This window comes from Schistocerca nitens, chromosome 7 (genome assembly GCF_023898315.1).
Source record: "Schistocerca nitens isolate TAMUIC-IGC-003100 chromosome 7, iqSchNite1.1, whole genome shotgun sequence".
NCBI lineage: Eukaryota > Metazoa > Arthropoda > Insecta > Orthoptera > Acrididae > Schistocerca > Schistocerca nitens.
The window spans coordinates 455,479,133-455,507,020 of record NC_064620.1 but is presented as its reverse complement, the minus strand read 5'-3'; the positions used below and the strand labels follow the sequence as shown (position 1 = coordinate 455,507,020).

The 27,888-nt window shown below is 44.4% G+C and overlaps 1 protein-coding gene across 1 annotated transcript in view; it reads right to left on the bottom strand.

Moving 5' to 3' along the window:
• Positions 1-26,184, bottom strand: part of LOC126194755 (vacuolar protein sorting-associated protein 54) — a 145,085-nt gene extending 118,901 nt beyond the window's left edge. Inside the window, exons 1-2 of the mRNA XM_049933036.1 lie at positions 25,825-26,184; positions 854-1,157 (exon numbers count right to left, since the gene is read on the bottom strand). Of these exons, the coding sequence (XP_049788993.1) occupies positions 854-1,157; positions 25,825-25,922 (402 nt within the window). The 5' untranslated portion in view covers positions 25,923-26,184. The remainder of the gene's footprint in view (positions 1-853; positions 1,158-25,824) is intronic.
• Between the last annotated feature and the right edge of the window lie 1,704 nt (positions 26,185-27,888).

Sequence of the window (27,888 nt, the reverse complement as noted above, 5' to 3'; positions counted from 1 at the left end):
TGTCACCAATCTAATTTTCTTTCATTCACCAAATAAATATGAAAATCAGTAACCAACCTTGAAATTCATAATGACCAGATCAGTAAACATTATTCTGTTACTCTGCATATCAAAACCAAATTAATCAATCCTTATCTTCTGCCCAAAGAAATCATTAGATTCAGTGCTTTTCAGTAGCTACAATATACTATAACCCAACTGGCAACAATCAACGCCAACAAATTGCTAACTTCGGCACGCAACACAAGAGCAGCCAATTCTGTGAGTGCATTTTAATAGATAACAGTCACATACAAGGGAAAAAAATGTATTGTAATTACTTCTACAACTTAATATTTTCTCGCCACAATGTACTGAACTTGCTTTTTATTCTCAAGTGTTTCTTACTCCTAGCCTAAACAGCATTCTCTTGTATAGCTTCCTCTTTCTTTCTATCATTCCTGCAATTTCCTCCACATTTTTCTATCTGGAATGCAAAATACTACAAAACAGTTTTCCTTTTTTCTCTCTCTTTCCCTAAGAGCTATTTTGCTCTACATAACTGCCTGTTTCCACATAACTGACAGTAGAATCACATTTTCCCTAATACAATCTGTCTGACTAATCAATCCTAGGAGACTAACTTTTGCTTTTGTGTGTTTTTCCTTTATGCAAATCTCTAAAAGAAGGGCCTTATCATTTAGAGTATTCACAAGTTGGTGACAACTGTACATTAGTATTTTTAAAGTTGCTTACAGAAACTACATTTGGTACAAGAGGCCATCCTTAATGTAATATCTGGTCCCATTCAACAACTTCTTGTTCGAAATATACAGATATTGCTTCATATCTTCTACATAGGAAAGATACATACTTGCTTCCCACGGCTAGGGTCATTGAGGACTGCAGGCAGGTTCTGAGATGCTGAGTACACAGTCCACGGCTGCGAGTGTTCAGCATTCTGTTGTTGCTGCTGCAGCAGTAGCAGTTTGCTGTGCCGCCCCAGCATTGCTTGGTGCCTCGCAGATCGTGGCTGCAGCGCGTGATGGCGCAGAACATGCTCCTCATAGTCTTGATCACTCACACCTTCCACAGGAAGCGATGGACACACACCATTCAGACCGTAACGGCATACATAGGACCCTCCCTCTTTCGTACAGTGATGTTCTCGCAGATGTCTGGCAACATAATAGTTTCATAATATAAAAGATAGTGAAGGAATATATATCAATGGGCACAAAAACAAGCAGACATCACAGCATCAGTTTCAATAAAATATACCATTAGAATATAGGCGTTTCACGTGATGACTGTAATTGCTTAGATCATTATATATTACTGGATCCTACAGCAGAATTCTATAAGCAGATTGTCAGAAAGAAATGAAGAACAGAACTAAGTGGTCATTGGTATTACGTGGACAATATATCTTGGCAGTAGGACACTACCATAAACAAATGAGAACATGGACTGTCCAATGGGAGAGGACCAGTGCAGGAAAAGCTCTGCCTCCCTCTTGAAGGGCTGCCATCCTATGTCCGCATTTGTACTTCCATGAAAGCAGAACTCACAACTGTTATAGGGATCACTATTTCCTTTTGTTGTGGTGAGAGTCGCATTCTAATCCCTTTATTTACCACGATTAGTCTCTTCACTCATTTCAAAACAAATAAAAAAAAAAAAAAAAAGCAATCCACAACACAAAGCAAATTGGAGTATACAAAGCATATGGTGGTAGCTACAGCACAACTGTTTACTGCCATTGGCAGTGTAGTTCAGGCCCAACCTCTACCAGTCTCTTACGAATCCATATATCAAAACAGGGCAATTTCATCTCAAATCATACAGGTCAGGTCATGTGAACTTGTGGTCATGAATTTCTCTGGAAAATATATATGTTAGACCTCTATATCACAACTGTTCAGAAATAAAGTATTTTGGTTTTATCTTAATTTTTGTAAATGGTATGGTCCTTTGAAAAATGTATATTTTGTGAACAACTCTCAAAACAGTAGAGAACAAAAGAGAGAGAGAGAGAGAGAGAGAGAGATACTAAACCAAAAGTACTGGAGACAAGGCAGATGTTTTGCTTTAAAGCTCCATCCTGGTGTGCTGACATTTTGTTCGCACCTGCACACTTGCAGGCTTCCTTTAACTAACAAATTTAAGACAAAAATATGAAATTTAGGTTAATTTTCCCACTTAAAAAAATTTTTTTTTCTAGTTTGGAAAGTTGCAGAACGCTATCTTTTATGTCATATTACCAGATATTATGTAAATATTTATTACAAAAAATGCAAAAAATTACATTTTTATGAGTTTTTACGAATTATTTACTTGGAAACCAGCACTCAAAAGCTTTTGAGAATTACGCAAAATATTGTTTGATTAAGGCGTTAGTAGTTAGTGCAAACACAGTGGGCAATATTTTTCAACATTCTGTATATTTCGTGTCCCTGAATTTCTAGTGTAAAATATGTATATTGGCAACACTGTTTCAGCACTCTTCTGTACAACAAACGAGTGAGAACTTGCACATAACCCAGCCTGCATCGAGTTTTGTGTTCGGTTTGTTTTTGTTAGATACAACGTCAGTGAGGAAATACAGAAGTGAAAAGTGAAGTGTGTGGACTATGAAAAAAAGACAAAAGAAGGTGGTGATTAAGAAAAGTGAAAAATACTTCACAGCAGTTGGAGATCTGTCAGATTTATTGCAGAAGTATTTTGGTCCTCCAGTAATGGTACTAGCATCACCTTCATTGTGCAGGAACTGCTACACTCATTACAAAAAGAAATTTAGTGACACCCTACTTGAACAATTCCTATGTGTGAAGTTTTTAATGCGTTGACTGTTAGCATTTTTGCTGTAGCCCCTACTATATCCCCTCTTAAGCATCCAGGAAGGATAAGAAGCAAAAGAAGAAAACAGTATGTAAAAAGAAAAGAGGAAGAAATTGAAACAAGTTTTACATAAGCAACAATTTATCAACTTTGTTAAGTGTATAATGTGGATGCACTTGGAGCAGAACCTGAAGACAAGTGGTATGTGCACAAACTGTGGTGTGTGGTTTCAAAATCTAAATACCACTATCTCAGCAGCCAAGTATACTGAGAATGTACAGTCACTGATACTGGCACCAGGTAGCTACTCTAAGCAGTAGATACAGAAATACATACCCGCTTCCTCACATTATTTGATTTCAAAAACCCGTAGAATAAAGAATGAGAAAGGTATTTTGGCATGCCCAGATTCTTACTGTGGGCATCCGTTGCAAGGTATTTTGCTTACTGCTGCTCTGGAATATTAATGAAGTGATGACAACAATTGCAGCAGGCGAAGTCCTAAACAGGCTGATGGTATCTCTGTTAGTGAAAATGGTGAAAAGTTAAAAAGGCAAAAAGACATACGACAAGATCAATAAGAGAAGCATATCTCCTAATGAAAAAGGAGAACCTGAATTTAAAAATTGGCCCCACAAAATTCTACTCCTTACGACCAAATTGGGTAAAATGCCAGCCAGTGAAGCAAGTATGCACATGTATTTACTGCACTTATCTGAAACATTTCTTTTGCCATAAGCAGTGTCACATGAGAGAAATACACACAGATGGACCTGATGCTTTTGTCTATATATCAAGAGCTGCAAGATAAATGCTGGTTGCATGAGTGTGCAGTACGTCCTGGTGCTGAAGTGATGACTGTTTAAGCATTATACCTTCAGGATACTGATAATGACATAACCTACATATTGTGGAAATGAGGAGAGTTGGCGAAGAAGGCAGTAGAGCCAGGGAAGTTTGTTACAGAGGTTAGGCCGGTATTACAATATCAAATTTCTCTGTCAAAGATTTGATCAAAGATGTGATCAAATATTCCGTCAAATATACTTGACAAAGGTCTTTGATGTAGCGCTAGAAAGGGTATTACACTGTCATCACATTTTTCGTCAAAGTTCAAGATGGCTGACAACAACAACAACTTGCTATTAATCGCAGCAGTTGCATGTAACACAACTGCACTATGTGCACATGTGGAAGAGAAGCGGGGGGAAAAAAGGAAACATACCTGGGTGAAGCCATGGGTTTTACGACGACACTATAAAAGCATTCAACAAAGCTTGTTACGTGAGCTTATAGTGGAGGACATCAAGTCATACATCAATTACTTAAGAATGGATGAGCATACATTTCTGTATGTGCTCAGTGAAGTGTATCCTCATATCACAAAGCACAATATTCACTCAAGAACTGCTACATCTGCAGAAGACAGGCTCATTGTAACACTCTGATTCCTTGCTACAGGAGAGGGTTAGGTCAGGTCTCCAATCTTCTTAACCTATTTTTGTATTCAAGGTGTCTCACGTTGTAAAGCGCCTCATCAGCTTCATACATCTCTATTAATTTTGTAGTTTTCAGCACACACCAACTGTATTTACCGGCAATGTTTATAAAAACACTACAGATGACAGAACGCTGCAGTGACGCTAACGCTCCATGTGGTAACATGTCACATTGCAGTGAACAGAAGCCAATATTGATCAAATCTACAGCAAGGCCTTAGATTTGACCAAATATTGGACGACATTTGACAAAGTTCCCTATTACACCATCAAATATCTTTGACAAAGAAATTTGATAGTGTAACACCATCATTAGGCATTGGGTCATGAAAGGAATAGCTCATCATGATATCTGGAGGTTGCAGAGACAGGCCATAGCAGAAGTAAAATTAGCCACACCCCAGAATACTGACACTTTAGTTCTTCATTTCTACTTTGCTGAGAAGGGGTCTGTTGTTTTGAAAAACAAAATTCAAAGTCACCACTGGCACACATCATAGATATGAATATTTACATGTGTTGCCTATTTCCTTGGAATATCACACTGCTGTGCTATTATCAGTGATGATCTCATTCATGACAGGGCACATGCATGCTATGCTGTCAGCATGATAATTGATGACATAGCATCTAGAGGCCTTGCATTTCCTAAACATGTTTATGTGATTGATGGTGTAGCATCACATTTTAAAAACCGCTTTCAGCTTTATGAGCTTTGTCGACACTGTAGTACTGGAATTAAGAAGAAAAAAGGATATTTGCAGCAACAGGTCATGGAAAAGGTGTATGTGATGGGGTAAGAGGTCTCTGTAAACATGTTGCAACAAGATTTAACATCCAACATGAAGCTGTTGATGCTATAAGAGATGCTACTGATTAGTACACACCATATTGACATTAGTAACAAACATAAAACACTAATTCTAAAAGAAAGTACATTAAGGAAATTTTGTTTAAAGAAGAGATACGAGTGGTCTGCTATGAAGCCTGTGGTAGGAATTCAATCACGTCACAACTGGGTTGCATCCCAGAGTGTCACATACACTGCAACAATGGGACTCCACAAAATGCAGCCAGTTACTGTGTGTGAAATGCAGAGACCACAGTATAATTTAGAAAACACTGTAATGCGCCAATTCATTTCTTGTGCGTACAACAATCAGTGGTGGGTGAGACAAGAAGTGTCTCTCATGATGGTGGTTGTTGGGATGTTTAAGGGGGGCTAAACAGCTAAGGTCATCAGTCCCCCATTCCAAAAACAGGCGAGTCATAAAGTCGTGGAGCAGATAAAACCCCAAGGGGAAGGAGACTCCCCCCCCCCCGGCACTAAAGAACACAAATTAGGCAACGAACACTACAGAAAAGAAAAGTACAGACGAACACCAGATAGAAAGAAACAGAAGAAAAGAAGATGGCCGGAGACTGGTTGACTGACCACGACAACAAAAAAGGGAAAGAGTCAACCAACCGACTACACACTAAAATCTGCAACCAAATATGAGAGACTCGAGGACAAGAGACACACAAAGGGAAAGGAGCAGGACCTCCCTAAATGGAACCATAAAAAGGACTACCACGGATAAAATTTAAAACGTCATCAGCCACGGAGGCATTGTCGCTTAAAACCAAAGGCAAAGTGCCCGGGAGATTAAAAGATTGCCGGAGGGTGCGCAGTCGGGGACACTCCTATAAAATGTGGGCGACCGTCAGCCGGGACCCACACCGACACAGGGGGGGATCCTCCTGGCGCAAAAGATGGCCGTGCGTCAGGTATGTATGGCCGATGCGGAGCCGACACAGGATAACAGAGTCCCTGCGAGAATCCCGCAGGGAGGAGCGCCACACATCGGTCGTCTCCTTGACAGCCCGCAGTTTATTCGGGGCTGTCATGCTACGCCACTCAACAGACCACATCCCAAGCACCTTACGGCGCAACACCAGCTGCTGATCGCGAGCCGTAAGGCCGATCTCCAAAGCTGGGGCGTCGATCGCCCCTTTGGCCAGCCTGTCAACACGTTCGTTCCCCGGGATGCCAACGTGACCTGGCATCCAAACAAATACCACCGAACGACCAGAGCGGGTAATGGTGGAAACAGACTCCCGAATAGAGGACACCAGAGGAGAAGAGGGATAGCAGCGGCCGATGGCCTGGAGGCTGCTCAGGGAGTCACTACAGATGACGATGGATGTACCTGAGCAGGAGCGCATATGCTCAAGAGCGCGCAATATGGCCACCAGCTCTGCAGTAAAAATACTGCAGCCAGCCGGCAAGGAACGCTGTTCAACATGGGCATCATGAGCAAAAGCATAGGCAGTGCAACCATCAACCAGGGAACCATCAGTGTAGACAGTCTCACAGCCCGGAAATGAGGCGAGGAGCGCAAGAAAACGGCGACGGAGGGCCACAGGCGGAACCGAGTCCTTAGGGTCCCTGTGCCAAGTCCAGACGGACGGACGGCCGGGGCAAACACCAGGGAGGCGTACGTGCACGGACCCGGAAGGGAGGCAGAAGAGGGAAGGAGCCCAGTTCCGACAGCAGGGACTGGACGCGGACAGCTATGGAAAGCCCAGACCGAGGTCGCCGTTCGGGCAGATGGAGGACCGTGACAGGGAAAAGCAGGCGACGATTGGGATGGCCCGGTGAGCAATGTACGTGGACAGCATAGTCGGCGAGCAGTCTGTGGCGGCGAATCCGCAGCGGGGGAACCCCGGCCTCCACCAGTAGACTATCCACGGGGCTCGTACGAAAGGCGCCAGTTGCAAGCCGAACCCCACAGTGGTGTATGGGGTCTAACAACTTCAACACTGAGGGTGATGCAGACCCATAGGCCAGGCTCCCATAATCAAGCCTGGACTGCACAAGGGCTCTGTACAATCGCAACAGCGTGCAGCGATCCGCACCCCAAGATGTGTGGCTGAGGCAGCGGAGGGCGTTGAGGTGCCGCCAGCACTTTTGCTTCAGCTGAGTAATATGAGGAACCCATGTGAGCTGGGCATCAAACACGAGTCCTAAGAAGCGGCAAGTGTCCACCACTTCAAGCAGGTGCCCGTTGAGGTAAAGTTCAGGAGGAGGGTGGACCGTCCGACGCCTGCAGAAGTGCATAACTCGAGTCTTGGCTGCAGAGAACTGAAAACCGTGAGTCAGAGCCCATGATGCTGCCTTGCGAACGGCTACTTGCAGCCTGCGTTCGGCGACTCCCGTAGTCGTGGAGCCAAATGAGATGCAGAAGTCGTCGGCATACAAAGAAGGAGACACCGACGACCCCACGGCTGCAGCCAGACCATTAATGGCCACTAGAAATAACGAGACGCTCAACACCGAGACCTGCGGGACCCCATTTTCCTGTATATAAGATGAACTAGAGGCGGCACCCACTTGCACCCGGAAAGAGCGGCGCAATAAAAAGGTTTGAAGAAAAGCCGGGAGCTGACCATGAAGACCCCACTCATGCAACGTAGCAAGGATGTGATGCCTCCATGTGGTGTCATACGCCTTCCGCAGATCAAAAAATACAGCAACGAGATGCCAACGTCGGGCAAAGGCCGTACGGATAGCAGATTCCAGCCGCACCAAATTGTCCACTGCAGACCGGCCCCGACGGAAGCCACCCTGGGATGGAGCGAGGAGACCGCGCGACTCAAGGACCCAACACAAACGCCGCCCCACCATACGTTCGAGCAATTTGCACAAAACGTTGGTGAGGGTAATGGGACGATAGCTGTCCACCGCCAGTGGGTCCGCACCGGGCTTCAAGATGGGGACAATAACACCCTCTCGCCATTGCGACGGGAACACGCCCTCGCTCCAGATGCGGTTAAAGATGGTGAGGATGTGTCGCTGGCAGTCCCTGGAGAGATGCTTCAGCATCTGCGCGTGGATGCAGTCTGGTCCTGGTGCTGTATCAGGGCAATCGGCGAGGGCAGCGAGGAATTCCCTCTCTCTGAAAGGAGTATTGTATTTTTCAGAACGACGCGTGTGGAATGATAATGGCGTCTGCTCGGCCTGCTCCTTGAGAGAGCGAAAGGCGGGGGGATAAGTTGCAGTCGCAGAGCTCTAAGCAAAATGCTCAGCAAGGTGTTCAGCAATGGCGGCAGCGTCCGTGCAGACAGCGCCGTCCAGGGAGATCCCAGGGACACCCATAGGGGTCTGGGATCCATAAATCCGCCAGATCCGGGACCACACGAGCAAGGGGGAGACACGGGAGCCCAGGGATGAGACGTACCTCTCCCAGCACTCCTGCTTACGCCATGCAATAAGACGACTGGCCAAGGCACGGAGCCTCTTAAAGGCGATGAGGGTCTCTAGAGACGGGTGCCGCCTATGACGCTGGAGAGCCCGCCTACGGTCGCGAATAGCCTCAGCAATCTCCGGCGACCACCAGGGTACAGCCTTCCTCCGAGGGAGTCCAGAAGAGCAGGGGATGGCAGCCTCGGCCGCCGAAATAATGGACATGGTGAAGACACGGACCACCTCGTCAATGTCACCCTGTGGGGGAGACTCGATGGTTGCAGCGGAAGTAAAAGCCGGCCAGTCAGCCCTGTGGAGAGCCCAGCGGGGCAGGCGCCCAGAAGAATGACACTGGGGCAGTGACAAATAGATGGGAAAATGGTCACTACCACACAGGTCAGGGTGCACCCTCCAGTGGAGTGATGGGACAAGTCCGGGGCTGCAAAGAGAGAGATCGATGGCCGAGAACGAGCCATGGGCCACACTGAAATGCGTGGGAGCACCGGTATTCAAGAGGCTAAGGTCGAGCTGAGCCAACAAATGCTCCACGGCCCGACCGCGGTCATCGGAGACAGTCCCACCAACAGATGGTTGTGGGCATTGAAATCGCCCAGAAGCAGCAATGGTGGCGGGAGTTGTGCCAGCAGCGCAGCCAAGACATGTCGGGGGAGCTCCCCATCTGGAGGAATGTAAACAGAGCAAACAGTAATAGCCGGCGAGAGCTCAACCCTGGCAGCGACTGCCTCTAAAGGCATCTGAAGGGGTACTGGCGAGCTACAGACAGAGTGGTGAACAAAGAGGCAAACCCCACCCGACGCTCGTCGACAGGCAGCACGGTTCTTATAGTATCCCCGATAACCGCGAAGGGTTGGGGTCCGCATTGCAGGAAACCAAGTTTCCTGCAGAGCAATGCAGAGAACAGGGGAAACACTCAGCAGCATCCAGAGCTCAGGCAGGTGGCGGAAATAACCGCCGCAGTTCCACTGGAGAATGGAAGCAGGAAGGGACTGGGAGGGCGTGAATGTGACTAAGAGGCAGACGGCGCCTCAGAGCCAACAGCTGCCACCGGGGGAGAGTCAGCAGTGTCCATAGGAAAGGCCCCCAAGGGTTCCGTGAGGGCGAGATCCGCGGCAGAGGCGAGGATCTCCACCTCATCCCCGGAGCCAGGACTATGTACAGCAGGCGGTACTGAAACCGCCGGAACGTCCTTCTTCTTGGACACATTCCGTTCCTTCTTCTCGCGTCGGCCCTTAGGGTGAGAGGGCTGGGAGAGCTTCTCTGAAGGAGCATCAGAGGCTGACGACGACGCAGAAGCCCTACGACCAGCAGGTGGCGGAACCTTCAGCCACTGGCTGACATCCGGCTGGGTAGGAGAAGAAACGGAGGAAGGGAGAGCCCCGAGGGACCCCTTCCGCGAGAGAGGAACCGGCAGAGGCAACGCCGGTGGTGAAGGATGGGGAGGGATCGAGCCCCCCGGTTTTGGAGGAGATGTCACTCCCGAAGTAAGCGTGGGGGGAGCGACAGAAGAGGGTTTACCCCCAACGGCTAAGGGGGCAACAGAGGAAGGCTTGCCCCCGGACACGAGGGGGGCAGACAGAGATGCACGGCCCCGAGGGCCCACTGAAGGAGGCACAGATGAGGCGACAACCGCCGCTCGCGTGGGCGACGATAACGTGGCTGCAGCATAAGATGTTCGAATGGAAGCAGGATACAACCTTTCATATTTCAGTTTAGCCTCTCGATAAGTAAGCCGGTCCAGGGTCTTAAATTCCATTATCTTTCGCTCCTTATGAAGAACGGGGCAATCCAGCGAGCATGGAGAGTGGTGCTCCCCACAGTTGACACATACAGGCGGAGGCGCACATGGAGAATCGGGATGAGAGGGGCGTCCGCAATCTCGACATGTAGCGCTGGATGGGCAACGGGAGGACATATGCCCAAACTTCCAGCACTGGAAGCACCGTATCGGGGGAGGGACATATGGCTTGATGTCGCAACGGTAAACCATCACCTTGACTGTAATTAAAACTTCCGGGCTAAGAGGCCGTGGTCCAATAGTAGAAATACTTCTCCCTGACATCTACGACTCACCTCAGATGATGTTGCCCGCAGCTGGCAACGAAACGTCAGGGAGAAGTATTTCTACTATTGGACCACGGCCTCTTAGCCCGGAAGTTTTAATTACTGAAGACGCCGGCCGTGAAAGCCTACACGCTATCATCACCTTGACCTTCTCGGGCAAGACATCACCCTCGAAGGCCAAGATAAAGGCACCGGTGGCCACCCTGTTAGTCTTGGGTCCTCGATGGACACGACGGACAAAATGCACTCCACGTCGTTCCAAGTCGGCTCTCAGCTCGTCATCGGATTGTAACAATAGGTCACGATGGTAAATAATCCCCTGGACCATATTTAAGCTACTGTGGGGAGTGACGGTTACAGGGATGTCACCCAGCTTATCACACAAGAGCAACGCTCGTGACTGGGCTAGGGAGGACGTCTTGAGGAGGATGGACCCATTCCTCATTTTAGACAACCCCGCCACTTCCCCAAACTTATCCTCCAGGTGTTCCACAAAAAACAGAGGCTTCGTCATAAGAAAGGAGTCACCATCAGTCCTGCTGCAGACAAGGTATTGCGGTACGTAAGGCTCCCGCTTGGCACTAGATCTACGTCCCTCCCATGGCGCAGCCAACGAGGGGAACGACTGAGGGTCATATTGCGCAGCATCGAAGTCTACTCTGCCTCGCTTAGAGACGCTGGTGGCCATGCAACCACCAGCTTGGTGTGATTTATTGCGCTTCATTGCGCCACATCCGCCCAGATGCCACCTACTCCGAACGAGGGCTCTCCCCAAGGGCGCCACCCAGCCAAAGCAACGGGTACCTGGCCGATATCCCGTTGCCCGGAGTCCCCGTGCCCCAGACAAGATGGGCACATACTCCTCGGCATGCATGGGGAGGAAACAGCTCTGGCATCTGTAGTGCGATCCCTGCGTGGTCAGGGGGCTACCACCAAGAGGGTACATGACGACCCCACCACAACGGACTGGCTACCGTGCTGGATTTTAGGTGTTGAAAGGGTCCACAGTTGCCGTGGGCGCTAAGAAGAGGATGGCGCACAAAATGAGAAAGGAGACAACCCAGAAGATGTTGGGTGGAGTCCCCCCCACACGACAATAGGTAACATGCAGGATGGTGGTGCATGAGGGACCAACAGAAAAACACCACGTAAGGCGTCCTTCCCCAAATGGCACACACTAACAACAGAAATTTGGAAAAAAAAGATCAAACCCAAGAGGGGACCATCACAGAAAGCCTAAACGTTTGAGACTCCTTTTAGTCGCCTCTTACGACAGGCAGGAATACCGCGGGCCTATTCTTACCCCCGAACCCGCAGGGGGGGTCTCTCATGAGCTGCAAGATATAATCATCTGCTTTAAGAAATCTCATAGTCCTGCTAATGCTTTCAAATGGCTATCATCAAAAGATCAGTGCGCAGTTCTCATTTCCCAAGCACTGCTCTTGTTGGATCATCCTTGCCCTTGCGCAAATTCAGCTCGGCTACAGAAGTTCAATGAGAAGCAGATGGAAAAAAAATGAACTCTTTTCAACAGAGCATGTTGATTGTTACATTGTAGGCAATTTTAATTCAGGGAAAGCCATGACGTAAAGTAATGACAGAAGACAATAATGTGTGAATAATACCGTAAAAAGAAAAATGGGTATAAATATTCTATACATCTCAGTTTTGTTATAAAACATTTTTGAACAAAATTACGAATTGTTTTCCCACTCACTTATAGTGTTGGACAGTAATTATTTTGATTCAGAAGTACAAGTTTTACATGACATTTACTTAAAATCATTCCCACACTTTGTACAGACAAGTATTGCCCACTGTGTACACTCCGTATGTACAATGACCAACTAACGTACCATGACATTTTTAGAACATTTAGGATGGGGGATTTTGGAGAGAATGATTTCTAGATAACCAAAAAAATTCAGATTCTTTCAGCTTTATGCACAAATATTTTGACAGTTTAAGAATTCATGCATTAATGTCATAGCTGATAGTTAGCAGTCCTTCCACTTTATCATTTCTCAAGATAGTTAACATCCTGTGACCATTCATATTTTCAAAAGTGTGTATGTATAAATGATGTCTCATAGTAATGGAAACAAAGTATTTACCGTATTGAAAATAAATTCAGATCTCTATCACTTTTGGTTTCTTTACTACAGTTTTTCAATTCTCCCTTTCGTTACAATATTTCCACAAATACTCTCATTCGGAGAGGTCCGTAGCATTTTAAAAAATCATCAAAAATCAACATATTGTACTTTTTGGAGAGAGATCATGTGGAGCTTCAACATATATTTCTGTCAGAAAACTTTGAAATAGTAATGTGACACATTCACTCTTGATCTGTACGATTTGAGATGAAATTGCCCAACACTACCCACCTAAACCTGCCACGATATAGTGTCGACATAATAAGCAATGTATGAATAAAAAAAAAAAAATTTTTTAATTGGTGATTTCCTAATAAACGACAGTACCATGAATAGTGTGTGCGCACGCACAAGTTGCTGCGGACATTAGCGCCCAGTCCGTGACTTAGGAAAAGGCAGAAATGAGAATGAAACTCAAAAAATTGGAGAAACTAAAAATAGAAGGAAAACTTAAAAAACCACTATAGAAGGGGGTTGGTTGTCCTCAAAAAGAGCTTCAAATGACTGACGTCATCTCACTGGCACTAATAAACTCGAGAACGCGATCGGCTGAGCGCGTGTCATCAGCTAAAATAGAAGGTATATCAGGCGACAGCTGTAGACGGGCGCGTAATGGAGTAAAATAGAGGCACTCAAGTAAAAGTTGTCTTACCGTCCACAGCTGAGAGCAGTGGGGACAGAGTGGGGGAGGATCGCCACTTAAAAGATGTCGATGGCTAAAAAGACAGTGCCCTATCCGGAGTCTAGTTAAAATTACCTCCTCCCGATGACGCGTTCGGGAGGAAGAGGTCCAAGCACAGGGAAGAGCTTTCACGTCCCGCAATTTATTACTGGGAAGTGTTGACCAATGTGCGTGCCATAAAAGAACAACACACTGACATAAAACACTCCGTAGATCGGCAAAGGGAATCGTGCGAATAGCTGGCCGAAGAAGAGAGACTGCAGCCTTGGCCGCTATATCGGCCGCCTCATTCCCACAGATACCAACATGTCCTGGGGTTCAGAGGAACGCCACAGACACCCCCCAAGTGGAGCAAGTGGAGGCAGTCCTGAATCCAGTCGACCAGAGGGTGGAAAGGGTATAGAGCTTGGAGACTGAGGAGAGAGCTGAGAGAATCTGAACAGATAACATACTGTATCCGCTGATGGTGACGGATGTATTGGACAGCCTGGAGAACAGCGTAAAGCTCCGCAGTATATACCGAACACTGGTCGGGAAGCCGAAATCGATTTGGGGTGTCGCCAACAATATAGGCACTCCCTACACCTAACGATGTTTTCGAGCCATCAGGGTAAATAAATGTGGCTTCCTTCATGTGTGCACATAGAGCAGCAAATGCCCGACGATAAACAAGTGAAGGAGTACCATCCTTGGGAAATTGACAAAGGTCACGGAGCAGGCAGGTCCGGGGACGGAGCCAAGGCGGTGCTGTACCCCAAGTTGTCACGAAGGTTTTAGGAAAGCAGAAGGAAAGAGAATGGAGCAGTTGACGGAAGCGGACTCCCGGTGGTAGTAGGGAGGAAGGGTGGCCTGGATACCCTAAATCCAAGGAGGCGTTGAAAAAAATGTCATGGGCCGGATTAGCAGGCATGGAAGACAGATGGCTAGCATAACGACTCAGAAGGACTGTTCGCCGATTGGACAGCGGAGGTTCAGCATAAAGGCTTTCCACAGAGCTGGTGTAAAAAGCTCCAGACACTAAACGTAATCCACGGTGGTGGATAGAGTCGAGACGCCGAAGAATAGACGGCCGAGCAGAGGAGTAAACTATGCTTCCATAGTCCAATTTCGAGCGCACTAAAGACGCGATAGAGGCGGAGAAGGACCACTCGGTCCGCTCCCCAGGAGGTACCATTCAGGACACGGAGGGTGTTAAGGGATCGCAGACAGCGAGCCGAAAGATAGGAAACGTGGGAGGACCAGCACAGTTTTCTGTCAAACATAAGACCCAAGAATTTAGCGACGTCCGAAAACGGAAGGTTGACAGGTCCTAGATGTAAGGAAGGTGGAAGAAACTCCGTACGACACCAAAAATTAACACAAACGGTCTTACTGGGAGAAAAGCGGAAGCCCGTTGCGGTGCTCCAAGAGTGGAGGCGATCGAGACATCCTTGAAGACGTCGTTCAAGAAGGCTGGTCCGTTGAGAGCTGTAGTAGATCGCAAAATCCTCCACAAAGAGGGAACCCGAGACATCGGGAAGGAGACAGACCATAATTGGATTCATGGCAATGGCAAACAGTACAACACTTAGCACGGAGCCCTGGGGTACCCCGTTTCCTTGGGAGAAAGTACGGGAGAGAGTAGTGTTCACCCGCACTCTAAATGTGCGCTCTGCCATAAATTCACGAAGAAAAAGGGGCAGCCGACCTTGAAAGCCCCAAGAGAACAGTGTGCGGAGGATGCCTGTCCTCCAACAGGTATCGTATGCTCTCTCCAGATCAAAAAATATTGCTACTGTTTGGCGTTTCCGGAGAAAATTGTTCATGATATAAGTGGAGAGAGCAACAAGATGGTCAACTGCAGAACGATGCTTTCGGAAACCGCATTGGGCAGGTGTTAAAAGACTGCAGGACTCCAGCCACCAAGCTAAACGGCAATGCGCCACACACTCCAAAACCTTACATACACTACTCGTGAGAGAAATGGGGCAACAGCTAGAGGGGAGATGTTTGCCCTTTCCAGGTTTCGGGACAGGAACAACGATAGCTTCCCACCATCGTCTGGGAAAAGTACTGTCGGTCCAAATTCGATTATAAAGGCGGAGGAGGTAACGCAGCCTATGGGTCGATAAATGCAGCAACATTTGGATGTGGATACCGTCCGGTCCTGTGGCGGAGGAGTGAGAAGAAGAGAGTGCATGTTGGAGTTCCCGCATGGAGAAAGCAGTATTATAGCTTTCGCGATTTTGAGAGAAGTCAAGAGGTTGCACTTCCGCTGCACATTTCTTCAGGAGAAACGCTGGCGGGTAATTTGAAGAGCTCGAAATCTCAGCAACGTGTTGACCCAATGAGTTAGAAATTGCGACGGGGTCCACTAACATATCATGCGCAACAGTGAGCCCAGAGACCGGGGAGAAACTAGGCGCGCCAGATAACCGTCGAATCCGACTCCAAACTTCCGAGGAGGGAGTGAAGGTATTAAATGAGCTAGTAAAGAAGTCTCAGCTTGCCTTCTTGCTATCGCGGATGACGCGACGGCATCGTGCACGGAACTGCTTATAGCGGATACAGTTGGCCAAAGTAGGATGGTGGCGGAAAACGCGAAGATCACGTCGCCATTCACGTATTGCGTCACGGCATGCCTCGTTCCACCAAGGAACTGGGGGGCACCGGGGCAATTCGGAGGTGCGTGGTATTGAACATTCTGCAGCTGTAAGAATAACGTCTGTAATATGTGTGACCTCATCGTCGACACTAGGAAAGTGACAGTCATCGAATGTCGCTATAGACGAAAAAAGTGTCCAATTGGCTTGGGCAAACTTCAAGCGTCGCGGGTGCATGTAGGGCAGTTGAGGCTGCAGTCTAAGGACACAAGGAAAGTGGTCACTCGAGTGTGTATCATCAAGGGCGAACCATTCGAAGCGCCGAGCTAGCGGAACAGTACCGACCGCAAGGTCCAAATGAGATAAATTTGTTGTGGAAGCAGACAAAAATGTAGGGACCCCAGTGTCGAGGCAAACTAGATCTGCTTGGTGGAAGACGTCTAGCAATAGTGAGCCACGTGGACAAGGATGTGGAGATCCCCAAAGCGGGTGGTGGGCATTGAAGTCCCCAACCAGCAAATATGGGGGTGGAAGCTGACCAAGAAGATGAAGGACATCAGCTCGTGCCATTGGTGTGGACGATGGAATGTATACAGTACAAAGAGAGAACGTGTATCCGGAAAGGGAAAGACGGACGGCGACAGCTTGGAAGGAAGTGTTTAAATGGATTGGGTGATAATGGAGAGTTTCATGGAGAAGAATCATGAGTCCTCCATGTGCTGGAGTGCCTTCAACAGAGGGGAGGTCATATCGGACGGACTGAAAGTGGGGGAGAACAAAGCGGTCATGGGGACGCAGCTTTGTTTCCTGAAGACAGAAGATGACCGGCGAGTAGGATCGTAAGAGGATCGACAATTCATCCCGATTGACTCGAATGCTGTGGATATTCCAGTGGATAATGGACATAGGGTGAACAGAAAATGGAAGAATGTGACCAAGGTTGCCGTCAACTCAACGACTGCTCAGAGCTTGCGACCGACAGCATGGAACGGCATTCAGCCGAAGGCAGAAGATCCTGATCCATAGGTTGTTCAGGAGCAGCTCCTACCACCAGCAATCGGCCGATTGATCGGCCGCCAGCAGTGCGCCTCGGCGACACAGAAGACGGCCGAGGGCGGTTACCGCCAGGTGGTGCTGTAGATGAAACACGCCTTGGCGGAGAAGGAGAGAAACTGGGTTTCTTATTAGCCTTCTTGGAAACATGATGTTTAGATGAAGGAGGAACCGATGGTTGCGAAGTTGGAGTACGTAAAAAATCTTCATGAGTATGCTCTTTTTTGGAAGTCTTGGTGACTGACTTTGGGGCTCAAGATTTAGCAGAACCCGATGAAGGGTGAGCCGTAGAGTGAGCAGGCGAAAGTGGGGAGGTTGAACGGGAGATCTTTGCGCTGGCCGATCTGACGACCGTGGCACTAATGGTGAGATCACAAGTCTGCGTGGCCGCCTCCTTTGTTGGCCGAGGAGAGGCAAGGACAGTGCTGTATTTTTCTGTCTGAGGCACAGTGGGCTTTCGACTGGCGAATAATTTTCGAGCAGCAAAGGTCGACACCTTTTCCTTCACTCTGATTTCCTGAATGAGCTTTTCGTCTTTAAAAATGGGGCAATCTGTAGAGGAAGCAGCGTGGTCACCCATACAGTTGATGCAACGAGGGGATGGAGGTGAACAAGCAGCCTCATGGGCATCCTTGCCACACGTAACACATTTGGCCAGATTGGAACAGGACTGGCTGGTGTGATTGAACCACTGACACCGATAGCAACACGTAGGGTTTGGGATGTAAGGACGAACGGAAATTATCTCATAGCCCGCTTTGATTTTCGATGGGAGTTGAACTTTGTCAAATGTCAAGTACAGGTTGGAATGATGTTCGTGTCAACCCTTTTCATGACTCTATGAACAGCCGTTACGCCCTGGTCAGACAGGTAGTGTTGAATTTCCTCGTCCGACAATCCGTCGAGGGAGCGTGTATAAACGACCCCACGTGAGGAATTTAAAGTGCGGTGCGCTTCCGCCCGGACAGGGAAGGTGTGTAGCAGTGAAGTACGCAGCAATTTTTGTGCCTGGAGGGCACTGACTGTTTCTAACAACAAGGTGCCATTTCGTAATCTGGAACAAGACTTTAACAGGACCTGCAATTGCGTTGACACCTTTCTGAATAATGAAAGGTTTGACTGAGGAGAAGTCGTGACCTTCATCAGACCGAGAAACAACAAGGATCTGTGGCAACAATGGAAGGATTGTCTGTGGCTGAGACTCATTGAACTTACGCTTGTGAGCAGACATAGTAGAAGATGAGGAAACCATTGCGAAAGTATCCCCCATGATTACCGGCGTCTCCGATGGCGCGCTCCTTCCTTGTGGGGGCCCTCTCTGAGGGCACTCCCGCCTTAGGTGATTGTTCACACCTCAGGTCACACCTCCGGAGAAACGGACGGAGGGACCAATCGGCACTTTCAGAAGGTATCAGCTCGGGTAATCACCCCTCCCTGGGCCTGGCCATTACCAGGCGGTACGTACGTGTCCTACCTGTCTACCCGGGGCAGGGAATTACGCGTTACCCCGTCACCGGCTACGCATGGAAATGCGTGGGTCAGCCTTCAGACACGCACAGCGAGGAAAAAAGAGAAAGGGAAAAAACAAAGGGAAAGGAAAGAAGAGAGGTCTCAAACGCCGCAGTGGAGAAAAAGGCAAAGAGAAGAGGTAAGGAAAAGAGAAGGACAAAGGAAGGACGAAGACTTGCAAGCAGAGAAAGCAAAGAATGTGTTACATTGTCGAGCGTCCCCCCAGAGGGGGAGAAAGGGAAGGAAAGAGGCGGAGGTGGGGGGGGGGGGGTGAAGATGGGGGATGGGGAAGGATGCGGAAAGGGAAGGTATGCAGCCCGGAAAGGAAGGAAGGCCACATTAGCTCGGGGTCCCGTGCTCGTTACGCACGTATCCACAAAAGAGTTGTGGACCGTCTGGGGGTACGAGCTTTTGTGTGTGTGTGTGTGTGTGTGTGTGTGTGTGTGTGTGTGTGTGTGTGTGTGTGTGTGTGTGTTAATGGATTTCTTTAATGAGTCTTTCTGTTGTGTTATTAGTTGCAGTTAATAATGACTGAGATTGGTGGCTACCATAAAGTCGTTAAAGCTATTTTGGTCAATTAAGGTTTTCAATAATAGTGCAACAAGTAGGGTGAAGGCTCTAGTTTTGGCCACTACGCCACTTATGGCCACCTTGATGTCAAAGGTTAATTTTTAAGCTTCTCTGGAATACCAGCCAGTTCTACTATAGATTATAATAAACTTTGTGAAAGTCTCTATTCGTTTGTCTACATAATCATTCTTTTGTCTGTTTTTGTTCGGAGACACCATTTTGTGAAATGATCAGTGTTGCAGAAGCTGGGTTTTGCATTAGTTTTCTTTAAGCAAGACATGATCTGTTTTTTGGTATTTTACATGTTTAAATAAAACATCGGAAGAAACTTAATCTGTTCAGTGGTAAGATAAGACATTATATTTTGATTTCTTTTAAGTTTTATATCGCTCAGCCTAAAAACATGTTATCAAAAGTATGTGGCCATTAACAGATCCATATTTAGCCCTGGTTCCGTGTTACGGCCATGCATGTGGCCGTAAACGGAGACATATATGTATCCTGTTTTGGCCACTTCTAAAAACTGATACAAAAACATCAATATTAGTGTTCTGTCCTACATTACACTAGGCTAATTTTATTTAAATAGGCTTATTAAAATATTTTTGGTATTTTTATATCAATATATACCTCATTGTTAGTACTGTCTTGGCATATCATACTAATTTACCTATGCTTGTAAGATACAAAATATGCAATAGGCACTATCCAAATATGCAACATTCTTTAACTCCATCTTTGTGCACTATTTATGGGAAAAATGAGTCAACCAATGAATAAGAAATTTCAGTATTCTCCCAGCAAAGTTAAAGATGCTTTAAAGGCTATTGATGAGGGAATGAAGGTTGCTACTGCAAGCAAGTTGTACAAAGTTCCAAGGACAACATTAAGAAACAAAATTTCTGGTGTATCTCCAAAAGAATCTACAGGGCACTGTGGTCCACATTCTGTCTTATGAGAACAAATTTTAAAAAAAATTGGTGGACTGGGTTTTGGACTGTTCTAGTATGAGATTTCCAGTTACTAAAGAAAATCTCTGTGCATCTGTGCAAAAACTTATTGAGAGTGCAGATATGAAAGTTGTAAGGCTACATTTACTTACAATCGACCTGGAAAAAAGTAGTATTATGGATTTCTTAAGAGACACAAGGTTCTGTCACAAAAACATGCAGAATATGTCAATAGGGCTAGAGGTTCTGTTACAGAAGAGAAAATAAGAAACTGGTTTCACGAAGTATCCATCCCTTTAAATGATATGGATGTGTTAAATGATCCAAACAGAATTTTTAATATGGATGAAGTTTCTTTTTTTCTGGCTCCTAAAGGGGAATTAATCATAGGTCCTCGTGGCCATTATGTTTATGATGAGTCATGTAACTCTGACAAAGATAACATTACTACATTGTTTGCAGTGAATGCTGCTGGAAAATTTGCCCCTCCCTTAACACTGTTCAAATATGCAAGGATTCCAGCATCATTGGTGAAAGCAGCTCCTCCAAACTGGGGCACTGGAAAAACAGAAAATGGGTGGATGACAGGTGAAAGTTTTTTTGAGTAGGCCTATGGTTTTTTCTTGCTACAGAGGTGAAGTGAAGTTTTTAATACTAGCTTTTGGCATGAGTTTAAGTTTCTTGATGTCATTGACTTTATTCTAGCAATATAGATCAAATGAAGTCACAGCTTTTGGAGTGAATTACGGGATGATGTGGACTTAATGTGAAGCATACAGGGCTAATGAAATTCCCAAAACCAATTTTTAACAAATTTATTTCAGTGTTGGAATCATATATTTCTATTTATTTACATAAAGTTGAACTGGTAATACCAAGTTTGTGGGTTTTTGTGGATTTAGTGTAATTTTGGCTTACTGGAATTTTTTATAAGTTTTTTACTGGGTGTGTATTTTATATTAGAAATGTCATTTATTTTGTTTGCCCCCACCCAAAACCCCCTAATTCCTGCAGTTTCCCCGGTAGTTTCATGAACTTCAAATTATTTTGATTATACTCTGTGTAATGGGATTGCGTTCATCTGTTTGTATCTTGGTGTCATAGTCACCATATTGCATATGGGTGAAATAACAGTATCCCCAACATACACGACTTTACAAATCAAAGCTGAGAGCCTGTATTGGAGGTTTCGATACCTCCCAGCAAAAATAGGACAATAACTAGTAAACCACAATGGTGTGCCAACCAACATTAAGGTTGATGACAGCTTTACTTACTACATAATACTGATGAACAATATAAAATGAACTTCCGTGAACAATTTAAGTGGCTACCCTGCCAATAAAATGGCTGTTTTGACACCTTTCAGAACATAAATAAAATAGTATATTATTACGAAGGGAAATTCAGGAAGCAAATGGCAACCACTTAACTGCAGCCAATTGATGTGTGCTGCACATCACACACACACACACACACACACACACACACACACAATACTAGTGTTTATCAGTCGTCGTCCAGGCAGTCAAGTATGGGAAAAGGTTTAGCAACAGAGTCGGGGAAGATGGGTGAGCTAATAAGTGGCTAGCCTCCTCACCCGCACCCTCCACCTCCTCTCTCTCTCTCTCTCTCTCTCTCTCTCTCTCTCTCTCTCTCTGTCTCTATCAAAATGTTCATTGCCACTGAGGTCACTTATGTCCTTAACATGTCTATTTGCCCCCCTAAATATTCTTCACTGCATTATTATTATTATTATTATTATTATTATTATTACTACTACTACTACTACTACTACTACTACTACTACTGTGCAAACAAACTTAATCACATGAATAAATATTGACCAATACTCATCAAAAATTATATTTAAACAATGTATGTAGTTTTATAAGAATGAATGAAAAATTATGTAACACTGAAGCAAGAAAAGGTATACATCAGGCATGGGTAACATTTGCTGATCCGCAGGTCTGAATCGCACACATGTATAAGTTCATGTGCTGGCTTGTCACGTGATGTGACAGCAGTGCTCCTAGCACATAAAGTCAAAGCTGTAGCATCTATGAATTATGTTTATGGAGTAATGCACTGATGTGAATGGCATCCCTTTCCTGACACACCGTGCCAACAAATTATGTCTCAGAACACATTTTTGAGAGTATATTCTTTTTACACTCAACCCATCTTCAGATGTTCACATTTATTTAGCCATTGTGAATATTGTTTCTTTATGCAAAACATCTTAAAAACTTCCACAGCGAAATTCTGGAACACCGTTAGTAAAGAAACAATGTTTATGACATGTAAACATCTGAAGATGGGATGCCAGACATACAGGAATATCGTGGTAAAATAAACACCTATAAAAGTAACTGGTTGCAGTTAATTCATTATAAATTACCTTCAGTTTCTAAAGTTTCAATGTCATAAAATGTCTACAATGAACAATAAAGACGAAAAAGAATCATAGAAAAGCAAAATACGGCAATGAGATAGGCAATCTCAGCCAACAAGCAATTAGGAGTAACTTTACAATTTTTGGAGACAGACTGACCTGTAGAGTGTTTGAAATTTAGTATGTTCATGCCCCCAAACACTATCAGCAAACATTTTTTAAATATTTGTACACATGTACTTTTGATGGCTGATTGCACATCCGGAGTGGTTTCTACAACATTAAATAAATAACACTATCATTTCTTTATTCATTTCAAAAAGTTTAAACGTCTTAGATGCTTGCAGCTAACATATATTGGCTGTACTACACAGAAGTCAAATAGGAAAAATTCAAACAACAGAATGGCAAATATCCAAGAAAGCATAATGGGTGAGTACAATGCATGAACTGGTTCCATGGGTCAGACTGAAACCAACCACAGGCTGGATCTGGCCTGCGAGCCGCCAGGCACCCACATGTGGCATTAATGAATATCAGTGAAAACAGTGAAAAAATAGCATGGCTATGGAATTCAATCACACTGAAAACATAGTTGCTTGGTATATTTGACATAATATCTGACTGTATGAAGTGGAACGAAATGGCAAGAAACAAGTATCATGCCATTCAGATAACTTCGTAACATTGTTATAGGAAGCAGGGCATTACTGCAACAGTTTTTCAGCCATAGGAATACAGAGACTGAATCCTGTTTAGCTTCCACAGATTAATACATACCACATAGAACACAGTAGGATAAATCATAAATAATGATAATACAGCAGCTCTCACTGTGGAGGTTAAAATTCATATTATACAACCAAAAAACTGCCTCAGTAATTGTTACCCAAAAGAATGCCATTTGCTGTACTATTCAAAAATGGTGTGTATGGTTATCGGTGTAGCAACATACATGAATTTTTACTTGTTTATTTCTTTATTCATATGGTACAAATACAGTGCATGTCCTTAACAATTACGAACAATAGACAAAATGGAAAATGCTCTCAGCAGTTGTTACCAAGGAGAGCATTTTCTAATGAGCTAATATTTCACTCTGCACTGGAATGTGCACATTTTCGAAACCTCCAGAGTGACTGAAACTTTAAAGTGGACCAACACTCAAACATGGAACCTTGGCTATCAAGAGCAGTGCTCTTACCTACTGAAATATCCAGACACTACTGGTTCCATGGGCCAGATTGAAACCAACCATAGGCCGGATCTGGCCTGCAAGCCACCAGGTGACATTAATGAATATCAGTGAAAACAGTGAAAAAGTAGCATGTCTATGGAATTCAATCACACTGAAAACAACTTGCACTCATACATTCACTATGTGTAGTTCCACATCTCATAACAGTCGTAGTCACAACGGTGCATGTCTGAAGGATCTTTGCATAGTACTTCCAAACAACATAGGCACTGCAATAATGTACTGCACCACAAGAATAGTTAAACTTAGAAAATTGGGTCAACAAGAAGTTACAATTCCACCCGTCCCCTTTGACACATGACATAACTATCTTGTGTTGTGCGACATCATAGTGGTGCAGTGTTTGAGTCAGCCCATGTTTGTAGATGCTGTGTTATTGTAATTGGTGGTGCTTCCTTGGGTTGCATGTTTATGTTTTGAAGTTATTTGTTAGGTACCAAAGTGAGCCTTTTGTCACTGTTATCCAAATGTGTGAGGTTGTCATTGCAAGAGAGTGTGCCAGTTCGCTAGAGAGCTACTTCAATTTAGCATTTTGCGAGTAATGGATTTGTGTTTGTATTTGGTATTGTTCATGCTGTGTGTTACTTATAGTTAGGAATTTAATAGCTTTTTCAGTAACAGCTACAACAGAAATTTATGCTTGGGGCAATGGGCAAATATGTGGCATCTAGAATGAAGTTACTACAGTTACTTGGGCTGATTGTACAGAACTTTGTTTGTTTTTAGGTTTTAGTGTGTGTGTGTGGGGGGGGGGGGGTGAAAGGGGGAGGTAGGGGGAGTGAGAGCATGGGTTGGCCAACCAACAATTATGTGACATGGGTTTGGTTGGTTAATATTTTTTGTGGTTTTATTTGTTATTTATTGTAGTATGTTATATTTATTTGTCATTTTATTTTTACTTCCATCTCAAATTCTTCAAAATATATTAAGCACTGCAAGCACGTAAATGCATTAGCAAAATACCAGTAAAAAAAAGGTCACTACGGTCAAAGATAGGTCACCTTGTATGCTGAGAAAGTGTATTAAAATTGTTAAGTTCATGCGGAATGTACATTTCGGGACAATCCAATGTTGATGTGAATATTTGAAAATGATTGTTTGCAAGTCGATCCTATGTTTTCAAGACAACAAATTTTCTATTTACCTGTTACTTACAAAGTGTGAAGAATAACAGCATCTCCAATATAAAACATTACACTAAATTGTAGCTAAAATTTAATATGGGGTCACGATGTCATTCTGCCAACATTTGAATGGAGAATGGTATAACTCTTCATTCCCAGCACACACATGTGTATATGTGATCCAAAATTAATGACATTTGTTATCATGAATCAATTTAATGTTATTTTTGTTCGTTCATTTCTTTTGAAGTAAATATTGTAATACCCAATGTTTCAGTCTGCAGCTAATGACAACTGTCAACATCCCTGTGCTGTCCTAATGACAAGAGCTGTCCAATGGAAGTACTAGTACAGCGACAAGTTGCTTAACAATTTGGGTAAAGAATTATACAATAAAAGCACAGTATCATTCTTGTACTTAATCAACATTGTGATAATTACGTGAAAAATTAGGGCTGTATTAACTTAAGGCTTGGTACACAAATGGCATTCATTTGAGATTATCTGTCAAGTTAATAAGGCAACATCACAGTCGTTACGTAACTCTTTAAACATATTATTATTTATTTCGGCTATATTTCATATACAGTATTCCTCACAGATAAAATTTGCATAAAATAAAAGTTAATTACTCTGTCATCGGTTGAAAGCACTCATAATACACTATGCACTATTTATGCCGTTAAAAGTTCGTTTACTGTCATCATACACAAACTCAAGTGTTGATCAACAATTAAGCAAAGTATCTCACTATAGTGAAGTACTTAAAATTGTTTCGAATTTGACTGGCGAAGTTTGTTACGTAAATTGTGTCAAATTCATTATATCGTGCACACCAACGTGCTTCAAGAATAACTATAGCTATGCCTGACAACAGTTACGAAACTGCTCATTAAGATTCTGTAACACTAACCTTGTAAAGTCTTGTTGGGCTTTGAACTCCAAATTTTTGCAGTACGTGCACTTGCTCCATACGTGTTTATTTTCAGGTACTAAAATCGTTTTTGGCATTTTAGTTCAATAGACGAGTTTCATATTCTTTTCATCGTGACACTTCCATACTAGAACGTTTCACATGACCGCTGACGACGATCACAATCCAGTGACACATATCACCTCACACGTGGCACTCCAAGTGATAAAACACGCCGTCAACTTTCCACCCTCATTTTGATTCCATTAATTACACGTCCTCACACGTCCACAAACCCCAAACACCGTATCAGCTGCACAGTGTTTCTGCCATATGCTTTCGCTATCTAGTACTTTGCTTTTCACAGATATTGCATGTCACATTCAGATTTGCGCATGCAAAATGTATGCATTTTCTGCTAGAGGAAATAAAATGCGTTTGTTATGTAGCAATGTATTAGCGAAAAAAGCTGAAGAAAGTAAGGTTTCTGCGTTTATGTATCAATGTTTCAGAGGACGTAATATATAGTACACCGACACCGAAACGTACGGCACATTATTTGAACAGCTACCATGAGAAGAAAATGACGACTATTAAGTAAGAAGACAGCAAAAAGTAACATCCTTGGAGTACTGATGTTTGGTATTAATTTCCCGTGGGAGCTGCTGAATTTACTAACTCTAGGCCTCACTAGCATCGCAAGGAGTCATATTTTTCGCAAAATAATTGCCTCGCTATCCGCTTGAACCTACGGGGAAATGAAATTTGTTCAAAGCGTTTGTCTTGATTCTGATCATTTACAGCAGTGATTGTTCAGGTTTATAAAATTCGATTGTTAAGATACATTTATTCAGAAGGAGTAAATATTCACACCACCGACAAACAAGGAGCACACAATATTTTTCAGATGAAACTGAGAAATAGGTACCGTAATTCTAGTGCATCTTAACCTGGTTGTCTCTGAAGGCGTCATTCAGATGATCTTAAAGAGGTGTAGAAAAGATGTAATCACTTGCTTCAGGATTATAAACATAAAATGAAGAATAACCTACTGTACGTGAATCTTAACTTTCTTTCCTAAATGGCACAGTTGAAACTGCGGTGCATACAGAGCGATAGAAAACGTATATTTCGATGCATTGACACCAGAAATATCGCTAGAGAGTATGGATTTCGTGATAGATATACAACTGTATTTTTGTGGTCTATCCGTCTTTTAAATACACCTGCTTACTGTAAACTTTTTTTCAAGAAATTACAGCCGAAACTGACAGGAGCAAGGGATCTGCATCTGTGATCTGAAAAGAGGATCTGTGCATTCTCACAGTGCAATGAAGTTCCGCAGTATGGTAGTTCAATTCAGTCGTTTTGTGACCTTGGATGATACGTTTCCGAGGTCCGTAAGAGGATAAATATTGTAGAAAACCACTAAAATTATCGATCAAGGCATGTTTCAAACTATTTCGTTGGAAACAGTTAAATAAATAATGAAAACTACAGCTAATATCCTCCTTGGGTGCATAAAAGCTGATGATCATGGACACTGTCCTAGACATACTTTGGCACTCTAGTTTTCATTTATACAACCGCCGACGTGGCACTACAATCGCTCTTTCGCTGCCATTTACGTTCTTTGGTGGTTGAGAGATGTCTACATCTACATCTATACTCTCCAACCGTTGTGAGGTGCATGGCAGAAGGAACGTCACATAATACTAGTTATTAGGGTTTCTTCCTGTTACATTCGCGGGAAGAATGATTGTTTGAGTGCCTCTGTGTGTGCAGTAATTATTCCAATCTTATCCTCATGATTGCTATATGTGCGATACATAGGAAGTTGTAGTATATTCCTACAGTAATTATTTAAAGCTGGTACTCGAAACTGTGTTAATAGACTTTCTCGGGATAGTTTATGTCTACCTTCAAGAGTTTTCCAGTTCACTTCCTTCAGCATCTCTGTGACACTCTCCCATGGATTAAACAAACCTGTCACCATTCGCGCTGCCTTTCTCTGTATACATTCAACATCTCCTGTTAGTCCTGTCTGGTATGGATTCCATACAC